Source organism: Chrysoperla carnea, chromosome 5 (genome assembly GCF_905475395.1).
Source record: "Chrysoperla carnea chromosome 5, inChrCarn1.1, whole genome shotgun sequence".
In the NCBI taxonomy this organism is placed as follows: domain Eukaryota; kingdom Metazoa; phylum Arthropoda; class Insecta; order Neuroptera; family Chrysopidae; genus Chrysoperla; species Chrysoperla carnea.
In genome coordinates, this window is record NC_058341.1 from 62364801 (window position 1) to 62377756 (window position 12956).

At 29.5% G+C, this 12956-nt stretch overlaps 1 protein-coding gene across 1 annotated transcript; it reads right to left on the bottom strand.

Moving 5' to 3' along the window:
* Window positions 1–335: 335 nt before the first annotated feature.
* LOC123301286 (vesicular glutamate transporter 1-like) lies at window positions 336–7867 on the bottom strand. Its single transcript, XM_044884021.1, has 5 exons — window positions 7839–7867; window positions 7543–7666; window positions 4244–4435; window positions 2249–3010; window positions 336–524 (listed from the first exon to the last, which is right to left on the bottom strand). Exons 1-5 carry the CDS (start codon window positions 7865–7867, stop codon window positions 336–338), a joined length of 1296 nt encoding a protein of 431 aa, XP_044739956.1.
* Window positions 7868–12956: the final 5089 nt, after the last annotated feature.

The window sequence follows — 12956 nt, forward strand, 5'->3', positions numbered from 1 at the left end:
AGTAGCGTAAGTGAGCATTTTTGGAAATTTGTCCCCTAAGGGGTTTGTATATGGGAGCTCCATGTTAATAATTTTATAGACAAATATAGATCAACGTTTATTATAATGTTATCATGGTTTTTAATATAATTTTATTACCAAAAATTTTATTTTTATTTTATTAATACAATTTTGTTACCAATCCTTCATTGTGCTAGTTATTCAATAATACCGTATATCGAAAGAAACATAGTTCCCACCGGATGTCCCGCGACATCCCTCGTTTTTTATTTTTTAAATTATGCTTCAAGTGGAAATTCATTTGATTATTTCGTAAACAATAAATTATGTAAAAACTAGTTGATTTTTCTTCTACTTTGTTGTAAATTTTGTTGTTGACGTGATTCTTCAAGCAAATCTTGTTGTTCACTTTTTAAATCTTTTTGTTCACTTTTTAAATCTTGTTGTTCGGAAGATCCACAAATAGCATAAAATATAGCTCCAAAAATAATTAAAATTAAGAATAGTCGTTTGTGGAAAGTATACTAAAAAGAATAAAAAATAATTATATGTTGATGACCCTTTTACCTAAAACTCTATTTAAACAACTAAAAACAAACAATTGACTCAGTTAATTGTTGAAATACTTTGTATAGAAAGTGTTGAATATCAGTGCTTGCATATTTTTTTTTAATAAATTAGAAGAGTTTAAAAAACCAACACAATTATATCGGACTTACGGCCGCCATTTATTTGGTTTCAAAAATTTTCGCAAGAATTTTCTAGAATTTTTTTTCGATTTTTGAGAATATTTTACAAGATCACTAGTTGAAGCTTTGAAGCTACCTGCAAATTTTCCTCCCTATCTTATATAGTTTTTGAAAAAATAGATAAGAAAATTTTGTCCTAATTTGCGCACTCACGGGTAAACAATGATGTTTACAAGAAGAAAGTTTTTTATTTTTATAAGAAATTTTACATTTAAAGTTTTGTTCTATCTCTAAGGGTTTATAACGGTTTACAACAGTTTGAACGGTTTACAAGATGGGTCCTACGGACACAAGATCTATTTGACCTATGTTGCTCCTTTATGAACTCAGCCTTACTTTTTACGTCCTGAGCACGCTATAAAAATTTGAGATTAATATCTTGTCGTTTTCAGTTATCGTGTCCACAGACGGACAGACAGACAACTAGAAATGGACTCTTTAAGTGATTTATGAACACCTATACCAAAATTTTGTTCGTAGCATCAATATTTTTAAACGCTACCAACTTGGATGTGATATATATTGCATATATACATGGTATAAAAATATTAGACGCCAATGCTCTACTCCATACAAAATCACTATAAGGGCAGTTCAGAAGGGTGTATCATGATAAAAAATATATGTTATGTGATTATTTTTTTGTAGCATCGAGGTACATGCTTACACCCCCTTCAATCGCTATTACAGTATTATTTCTTTTACCCTGTTTGTTTCAACTGTTTTGGCAAGAAAAAATTTTTGAAAAATACTATTTACAAAATATAAAATTTATCTGAATTTTGCTTTGTTTACCAGATATTTGGAAAAAGCCAAAAGGAGTGCTTTTTCACTCATATCTTCAATTTCCACCCGCTAATTTAATAGCACTCCGCGCGTTTTTGTTCTTTAAAATAGATAAATAACAAATGAAAACAAACAATTGACTGAGTTAATTGTTGAAATACCATGTATAGACAGTGTTGATTACTCTATCAAAATACACATATACCTATACATGTCACACATACATAACTGATAATCCCATATTAATACATACTATAAAATTTCCATCTAATATGTGCCCTCGTAAGTAAACAGTGATGTTTAAAAAAAAATGTTTCAAACAAAAGTTGTTTTTTTTTTTTTTATAAGAAACATTTTTTACATTTAAACTTTTGTTTTATCTCTAACGGTTTACAAGTTTTTGAGTAATCGTGTAGACAGACGGACGGACAACCGAAAATGGACTAATTAGAAGATTCTATGAACACCAAAACCAAAATTTTTTTCGTAGCATCAATAATTTAAAATTTTACAAACTTGGGACTAAACTTAATATACTATGTATATTTCATATATACATGGTATAAAAATAAAAACCCATGAACGTCTTAGTTCCTTTCTATATGACATAATCAAAAGCCTAATATCTTGGTTAATTATTTTGCTTGAAAGTCGCATAAAAAGTAAAATAAAAATAATTTCTCCGACATTCAGTGTAGAATGGTTATACTCACGATATCTAGAAATTCATTCGGTGTAACTACCAATATCGTTGTTAAGGTTACAACCATATTCCTTAAGGCTTTTGTAATTCCACTGTATTCGGCAGCGACTTCTAAATGATTTGCATAAAATCCAACTAATGGTATACAGTAAATTACCATAGCGAAAGGCGATAATATGTTTACCCAAATTGAATCATTTGGATTTTCAACTAATGTTGAACTCCAAAATGGGATAACCATTGCCAACCCACCACAGATATATATTTTTCTTAAATTTATTGTTGAAATTAACGATTTTCGTAAAAGCAGATCACTTACAAAACTGGCTACAAGAATCGTTATTAGCTTAACAAAATTATTTTCTCCAAAATGCATTGTTACCCATCCGGATAAAGTATGCAGAAAACTAGTTACAAGGAGTGTGGATATGGGTATGTTTAAAAAGATTTTTTTCCAAGGGATAGATTGTAGTGGTGATGTATGTGTTATTGTAACCGTTTGTTCTAGATACACATATTCTTCTTCCGTTATGCTAGGATGTTGACGTGGGTGATCGAATGATATCCAAAACCACTCGAAATACCAAAGTATTCCCACCAAACCATAAACATATAAACTATTTTCAACAGTAAATAGATTAATTTTTACTAACTTATCAACAATTAGTGTACCAGTAAACGATCCTGTATACCCTAATGCAACTAATGTTGAACGTTCAAGTGGTGGTGACCAATATCGCCATATTGAATAGAATGCAGGATCTGCTGCACCCTGTAAATTCATGAAAAAATAATCGATTACCGAACCATACGCAGTAAAGATTTGAGAGCTGGTAACGTCACACAGTGGAGTATTTATATCAAATTTCTAACCAAAAGTAAAAAAACTCAAGTCTTTGGCTTTGCATGGAAAGCTTTTTTTTGTGTAGTTCGATAACCACTCCATCACAGACAGGTCACTTGAGTTACCTTAACGTGTTTTGTAAGCAGCAATCTATTTACTCTTATGGATGCATGCTACTATTGTTGTCGCTCTCAATTTACCGTGTCATTCAATTTAACTTTACTGTGTTTGTTAGTAGAAATAAGTAATGATTTGTATTGGGTGTTGAAGACGAAGGCTTTCGCTTTATTTATTAGTATTTAATTTTAATGTTTCTATTAATATAATTAAATATTTGTGATTCATTTTTGCTGTTAAATAGGTAATTTTTGTTTATTAAATTTATCATACTCTAAGCTTTTTGTTTATGTGTCAGGTTTTGTCGTGCAAAATTTTTGTAACAAACAAAGTTTAAGCATTCGTTGATATGTTTATGAAAAAAATATTGCGCGAACATGTGTCCTTTCTTCTTAGGATCTAATAACGTGGAAACAAAAGTAAGCATAAACAGCACAGAAGAAATTTAAAAAAATTGAAGAAGAAAATGAAATAATTGGGTTTGAAACGAATATGATGAATACGAATATGACTAAACAATTTTTTAAAAAACCAAATAAAAGGTACTTTTGCATCTTATTAGTCTTTAGAATCAATTTGGAGCATAAAATTCCTTCATTATATTTTGGCCATAAACTTGATATAAAAACTCCACTTGCGTCATGAAAAAGTTGATTTCAAGGTGCCTAAATTTTGGATATATCTTTTCTTATCGAAAGTAAATAGTAATGAATTACGCCTGGCACCTGAAAGCGGTTGTGATTACTACGTTTAATATTCCAAAAGGGCTGTGAAAATTACAAATTTGAAAATCAATTTAACACAAATTTTTTAAATAATTTTGTATGCCCTTTTTGCAATAAAAAGAACGCTTTCAGGTTCAGGAAGTACTTCATCTCTATAAAAATAATAATAAGAATATATCACAAAAAGTCGAATCACTAAAAGAAAAGAAAAATCCAAAACTTCGCTCTCTTAAAATTTCAGTTTCGAAAACGTTGCCAGCTCTTGTATCATAACCGTTGAAACATTTACCAAAAAGATGCCGTAAAATATTGAAGTTACTAGCAAAACAGGTTCATACCGGGGTATTAAAATTGGACACACAAATGTTAAAATCGAAACACCCAAAATACAAATTCCAAATAAACGTGTTGCTGAATACTTATAACTGTAAATTGCTGCAGGTATTTGAACAAAAAAATGCGCTAGTGTGAACACCAAAGTCTTTAAATCAGGATACAAACTTATATAAACCTATACAAAAAAATCATAAATTACTCAAGAAGTTTAAAATAATTTAAAAAATCACCTACGGTTGTCAATAAATCCTAAGGTTAGCATTAGCCCCTTAATATTTGAGCTTTTTATAAAGCAGAAATGCTGCTTAGAAATGCCTAATTGTCGATGCGACTACACGGCTTATTGTTCACCGCTGGTGGATTTTTATAAGATATGTACTGTTTAATTATTTAAAAAAATTATCTTTGATCTTTTCTATCCGCTGAAATATTATATAAACTGCTTAGGTATATATCGACTGGGTATTAATGAAACTTTGACACTTTCTAGATATCTCAATCTTAATTATTAGGAGAGACATCTTACATCATAGCTTGTGGTATAGTATACACTTCGAGGTGTGTAAAATAACTTTAGTTGTCTTCATGCTTCTTGAAACATCGATGAACAAAAATTTCAAGCAGAAGTTGTATGTAACACAGTTGAGTTTAAACCAAAATTGTATATAACATAGTTTCTGAGAAATTTTTACTTTAGTTTGAATGATCTGTTCTACAATACCGCAATGAAAATGTGCTTCTTAAAGAAAAGTCAAAAATAAGTAATAAAAAAAGCGACAAATTTCGCGACACCCGACAGGAATTATGTTCCTTTCGTTATAAATTATGTATTATAGAATTACAAAAAATGATAATTGTATTTAATAATTTATATAAACTTCGAAAGCCACCTATAGACACTTATCAGAAGTAACCAAAGATCAGAATCAGAAGTTATTGTTAATTTTATTAAGTTTACTGTCCATGGATGGCATTTAATACTAATAGTCCAGGAGCTGTCAATCTAAAAAGTTCCCTCATACGTGCATATATTTTTTTTAAAGAAAATAGATAGTTTAAAACTATAGGAATTCGAAACGGTAGGTTTGCGTGGTTTTGCAAAGCCGAAAAAATGTTTAAAAAAATTAATTATTAAAAAAATCGATAAATGTTTGTCTCTCATGTTGTGAAATGGTTTGCCTAAAGTATATTCTACAGAAAATTTCATTATCTTTCAGAAAAAATTTACGCAAACCAATTTTTTTAGCCGGGAGAGTCAGGCAAGCCTTTTAAAGTGTGTGATGAGGGAGGAAATTTCTCCCTCATTACGTAACATGATTTTTTTATTTTTATTTTGTTCCTTGCAGTGTCTACTTTAAGATTATCTTGGTTTGCGGGCTCAGAAACGGCCGGAAATGTCCAGCAAACCAGCTTAAAGTTCATCTACTCTGAACTCATTTTCAATAAATATAAACTAGAAAAATGTTTCGTTGTAAAATTACTATTGTTTTATGGTGATTTTTATTTTTTATTTTCTATTAAATACTTTTATTTTATAAAATTACTTTTCTATATTTTCTTTTGATATGCTTTAGTACGAACTTCATATAGGATATGACCAGTGGTGGATTTACACTAGGGGCAGTCGGGGCTAGTGTCCAGGGCGGCAAATTTTCTAGGGCGGCAAAATTTGGAATGTGAGAAAATATTTTCTATACAATATATAATTAACTAATTCTTTTAAATAAACATTTTATTTTTCAAGAAATATAATTTATGCATTATGTATCAAATCAAAATTTGGTATATTATAATATGGGAAATTTAAGTGAAAACTATTAAAATAGTTTAATTAATTTATTTCCATAAAGGTTATCAAAAATAAAATTTGATATTTTTATTTTCTGGAATTGATAAATTAATATACTTTTTTTGAAGAATTAAAAATATTTTCAAATTATGTATGTCTTTTTGATAACAGAAACTTTAATTGATCAATGAATTTTCCTAAAATTGGAGAATTATCAAATAATACTAATTAATTTTAATTTAATAGAACAGTAATAATAATATGTAATACATAATAAATTTTCTGCAATTAATTAGTTATTCTAATTTTTAAAAAATAAGATATCAAAACTATTAAAATAAAATTTCAGTCATAGGGCGGCATTTTCTAAAGTGCCCCAGGGCGGCAGAAATTTAAATCCGGCCCTGTATATGACGTCTTGTTGTTTTTACGATTTGAAATAATGAAAGGGTAAATATAATTAAAGGAATAATAGGAAATTTTTATTTTGGATGGATTTAATAATTTAATAAAAATAATGTCAGTTTATAAATGCAGAGAATAGAAAAAATACCACAAGTGTCTATACATGTTTGAATGTGTTTATTGTCTATACAAGTTTGTATGTGTTTATCTATTATATTTATTGAAAATGAGTTCAGAGTAGATGAACTTTAAGCTGGTTTGCTGGACATTTCCGGCCGTTTCTGAGCCCGCAAACCAAGATAATCTTAAAGTAGACACTGCAAGGAACAAAATAAAAATAAAAAAATCATGTTACGTAATGAGGGAGAAATTTCCTCCCTCATCACACACTTTAAAAGGCTTGCCTGACTCTCCCGGCTAAAAAAATTGGTTTGCGTAAATTTTTTCTGAAAGATAATGAAATTTTCTGTAGAATATACTTTAGGCAAACCATTTCACAACATGAGAGACAAACATTTATCGATTTTTTTAATAATTAATTTTTTTAAACATTTTTTCGGCTTTGCAAAACCACGCAAACCTACCGTTTCGAATTCCTATAGTTTTAAACTATCTATTTTCTTTAAAAAAAATATATGCACGGTATGAGGGAACTTTTTAGATTGACAGCTCCTGGGCTATAATATATAAAAATTAGGCATGATACCGCTTCTCCTATCCAGCTCCTATCGTTCAAACGCGATGGGACCCGAGGAACATCGTCTGGTGCGACTCTTAAGATCCACATGAATAACTTTCCAGTATAATAAAGAGTTATAAAAACAAAAATATAAAATTTCAACATTTATATGTTTATAGGCAAAATTATGTTGGGATGCTATTTCCACTCCCCCATAGACTGAGAATTTAAAAAACCAAAGGATAACAATGTTACTTTCATTGGGAGTCTGCTCCCCTCCCAGCGTCTACATTAGAAGTTTTGTGCCAATAACTAGTATTTAGATGGGTGTTTAGGAGTACAACATTTTTTTCATGGAGTGTTTAAACTTTTAAAAGTATGATCAAAACAACACGTTTAATCCACTTACTTTATAATGTGTGTATGTAAATAACGCAATTGCAATTGTAAAACCAAAATGCGATAAAATAGCCAAAGTGTAACGTTTATTGATTTGAAAAATACGTAGTCGATTTAAATTTGGAAAAATATTCCTAAAAAAGTATTAATTCTATTAATTATTCAATTTATGTACAAATATTATGTAATCTTGCTTAATTCAGTATTTACATTCTTATAGAATCATCATTGTTGCCGTTCATTGTAATAATTATTAAAACTTACGATTCTTGTGAGCCATGTAAATTGTACTATTAAATAACTTACGTGTTATTTGATTCATATACAGTCGTCATTATATTTCAGTCATTCAGTTACTGGGACTAGATGTATAATAGAGGAAATCTATAATATATATTTGTGAGCTAAAGTTTAGGTTCAGCCTGTCTCTTGCCCAGATATTTCTTAAAACTTGTGACATAAATATACTTCACCTGGCGTTGGACATCTAATCGAAAGAATATCCTACTTTTTTTAACGCAAGTACATTCTGAAAACAGTTTAAAAAAGCTGCAAAGTATAAGCCTTGTAAGAATTTGTTAAGAATCACTATCATCATGACATGACCTGACAGGTAATACTTAAATATGTGTAATTAAAATAAAATAAAATTAACAGTAAAAACAAAATTAAAAATTATTTTTTTCATGTACTATGTTTTTATAACAGACTTAAAAGTATAAAATAATAAATAGCAATTCAAATACTTGTAAGATTGGAAACGAAAAACATGGGGTGCATGCAAACACTCTTTATAGTTATGTATTGCTATAATTAATGGAGCGGTAAAATTGATCACACTGTCATCGCTTGGATAAGAACGAAGTAACCAAATCCACCCACATCATAAATTTAGTTATATACGTTCAGGGTACTTGAATATTAGGGGCCTTACTTAGGAAAAAAGCTTTAAAACAAAAGTCTCATAATTTTAACCAAAAAATGCAAATCTACTCAAAATATGGGCTTCCATTTAAAGAAAATGAAATCAACACATTTGACCATGAAAACTTTTCACTGATAAAAACCCTATTATCGGGATACATTGTCCCCTTCAAATAATGAACCTTTTGTAAGAAACATTTCAAACAAAGCATGAAATAAATTTCGATTTTTGCCCCAATTCCTAGATCAGTTTTTTGTATTTTTAAAATACGTATTTTCGACTACCAAGTAGTCATCATCAGTAAGAATTAGCTAGTGAATGTTACTCTTTGCTAATTTGGTGGCGGACTGCACACTGTTACTTTCGTGTTTTTACAATTTATACTGTTCACAGTATCTGTCAAATTGTAGTGTCAGTGGCGCTAGCCAATCAACTGCCATCAGTTGACTAGTCTGGCCAATGAGCATGATACTTGTGCGCAAGCCCATTCGAGTATTTTTTGACGTTTAAAATAATAAATTACAAATCAAACCTAAATTAAAAAACTATAAACAAATCATAAAAATAAATAATCCTTTATTTTTATAACGTATTGACAATTTTTAGAAATTCAACCTTGATTTTGCAATTTTTATTAAATCCGAATTTGGAATAGGTCCTTTGTCCAAGTTCATTGCTTCATTACCCATCTTTTGAATGAAGATGCTTTCATAAGCTTCTAATTCGCAAGGATTGGGTACTGATTTTAAGAGCTTAAGGTTTGATTTGTCGATTTTGTGGTCGTTTTCGATAACGTGAGCGGCTACACATGATTTTTCAATTCTTCCATATTTTAAATGGCCCATATGCTCTTTAAAGCATGCATTAGAAGAAATGCCTGACTCGATTAAAATGAATCACTGTGTATATTAATGTAGTATTATAGTAATATTAATTAGTATACAAGAAGCATTATGTTGGTTTATTTTATTATTAATTAACAATTAATTTTGAAAGTGATTCACTAGAAGTTGAGTATATATGAGTATCTAAATTACTCTTAAGGACGTTCATGCGTGTACCTGTTTTGCTATGTGCGTTCATAGGGAAACAGTATGTAAATTTTAAAGAATTTTAAATTAGTAGAAAATAGGAATTTTTTTTTGAAATTCTATTAAAAGTTTAAATAATAGTTAACTGGTAAAAGTTTCAAGTATGGTTATCGATATACTTTTAGTCACTTTTTAAACTTAAAATTTAATGAAATTAATTCGATAACAGCATATTTTTCCTGTTTTAAATCATAGAAAATCATTTAAACTATCGCTTTATCATATTGTTTTTAATTTCTCTACTAATATCGTTGACGCATGAACGTCCTTAAACGTTAATTTATTTTACTGTGATAGTTATTCAATACATTATATCTATCCAAAGGTATTTCGTTACCGGGTATCCGAATGATATTTTTCTTACTAAACAAGAGGTACCAATATGAATCTCGGCGAATATTGTTTAGAAGAACCAAAGTGGCATCGTTTTTCCTACGAAGTGATCGTATTTATGACTTCCAAGCCATAAAAAAAATACATTTAAGAGATCATTTTTCTGTAAGTTAGAATAAAGAGTTTTCTTAATTAGAAGTTCTTATAACTTGTTGTATAGGTTGTTAGAAGTTCTTATAACTAGACGTTCTATTAGATTTCATAAAGAAGTCAGAATACCACATTAGTTTTTGAAGTACTCTTGATTATACGATCAAATGTGTATAAATGTCGCATGAGTCATCTAGTAATTATTATTACAATAATAAATTAATTAGTCGTAATATTTTGTAATTGTTTCACGTATATATTTTATAAATTTTGCAATATTATGTTTACTTTGTGAATTTATTTAGTATATTTAGATAAATAGTTGTTGTTAGTAAATTTGTCGTAGCATGCAACTTCTAAAAATTATTAATCTTTGTTATAAATAAATTCTCTGAAGTATTCTATGTAAGTTTATAATCTTCGACTTGGCTTTTGCTAAATATATTGATTTTACTAATAATAACCGATAAATTTATAATTCTGGTTTCTGGTTATAATTATCTTAATATATATATTTCTTGTGTGCGTGTGTATGTAATTGAACTCCTCCTAGACGGCTGGACTGATTTTGATGAAATTTTTTGTGTGTGTTCGTGGAGATTCGAGAATGGTTTAGATTTACAATTTGGCCCAGTACAACTGTTTTTGAGGGCTCCGTACCAAAAAAATAAAATTTCATTAAATGGTGGGAGCGCATATAAATCATATCACATTATGTATACTATGTGTACTATGTATTTTTAATAGTATTCAGGTATTGTCAATAGGCATTTATTAGAGCCATATGCGAGCGCAGCGAGCTCTACTATCAAAGGTCAGGCCAAAGGTCGAAGGTCAGGCCACTCCAATAAATAGGAGTTAAATTGGGGTTTAGCGGGATGGGTTTGGCGGACAGGCTAAACGTAGTATAGGTATTCATGAATTGGAGTTACGTTTTTACGGGACAACGTCCGTCGGGGCCGCTAGTATGTATATATAATTATGTGTATTTTACTTGTAAAAAAATGATATGCCTTGGTATTACTTATTATAAAATTCAAAAATATGAATCGCATTGCTTGGTTGCTCCCGATTTGTATTTTATTTTATTAACTTCCTACTATAGGAAGTTATTATAATTGGTCCGATTTTCGAAATTTTCAACATATCTTTACGTTTCATGGTTAGGACAAAGCATTATCATTTGATATCGACTTTTTTGAGCTGTAGATCCGAAAAGAATATCATAATATTTGGTCGAGCCGTTTCAAGTTTCGAGCGAGATTTTTCTTAAATTTTACCCTGATCGATATCGCGAGAACAAAAAATGATCTAGACTTTGTTAAGTTGCCGATCAATACGTATTAACAGAAATATGATCCGTAAAGAATTTCATAACGTTCGATCGAGTGGTTTCGAGTTGTTAGAGTTTTTATGTTTTTAATTTTTTTATAATTTTTTATTATGCTGGAAGTTATTCGTGTGGACCTCAAAGGTCGTACCAGAATCTATCCCAGCTTGTTAGTCTTCTAATTGGATACGCATTGATTTATTGTTCTTCGCGCGTATCTTGTTTGTTTGTTTGTATGGTATATTTGTTTGTAAATTTCTTTAATACCGTATATAGTGTCCTTAGATGTTTAAAAAAAAGACTAATTTTTTCAAACGAAAATGCCCGATTTTTTGCGCGTAAATTAACGAAAAAATTAACCAAACCTATCGAGTAGGGTATCAAAATAAAGAAAATTAAAAAGGGTTTAAAAATATAAATAAGTTATATGTTTATATTTAAGTCGAAATAATAAATTAGCTTAAAAAGTTTTAGTATCGTATATAATACCTCAGTGTTTTTTTTTTATTACCGGAAGTAATAGTTTTTTTTTAAGTTAAGGCGTATTTATTTGCTTTGCCTGCTGGCTGGGAGGTTGTGTACTTGAATCCAAGCAGCGGCGGCAAATTGATCAAACTATCGTAGCTTGGATAAGAACGAGGTAACAGATATCACCCACATCAAAAAATTAATTGTTTATTCTTACGTAGTTTAAAGAATAAATAAAAATTAAAAATAATGATGTGGGTGGACTCTGTTATAGATGTGGTCTGAGAAACAGACGTTAAACCCCATTATTATCACTAAATATTTTCGTTTTTGAGTTATCGTGTTGACGGAAGGACAGACGGGTGGATATTCAAGATGGCGGCCGGATCTTTGCCCCTTTTTTTTTAGTTTTCTCAATACAAGTATGTGTTTTTTCAAAAAATATTTTCAATAAGTTTTTAAAAAAGAAGAAAACTGCTACAGTTTGAGATCAAAACTAACTTTACAGCTTTAATACTTACTGAGAGACAGCTTTCCAAAAATTGGCAATTTTTTCGAAAAAAGTGAAATTTTCATACATGGTCTATTTTTTACTCAGATATCGAGGAAAAAAAACACATATTTAGACACTTACTCATTTTATTAGCTTTAATATAGGCAAAGAACGATGTTTAGACCATATCGTTCACTCAAAAATCTTAAAAATCCAAAAAAGAGAAAAAATTTCGTTTTAAATTATGTATTATTTAATTACGTATCAAGTTTTTGTTTATCAAGTTCTGCGATCTTGAATATCTCACTTACGGTCGATTACATATTTTTACATATTTCGGTTGGGCAACCGGCATATTCGGATTCAGCAGGGTCGAAATAGGGGGAAAAGACCTTTTGCCCAAAAGTAATATGATTTGCTTCTAAAAGTTTTACTGAGGCCTTTTTTAAATATTATAACTACTCTAATAATAATGCTTAATAAATAGATATTAGATGGCCACTTAAATTCTACTTCTATTCTTCTTCATGGGATATATAAATAAATTTAATATTAGATTATAGTAATAAAATTAATGCAATTTTTACTCGAACACTATCATCTTTATTTAATGGAACTTTAGCAGAAAATGTTA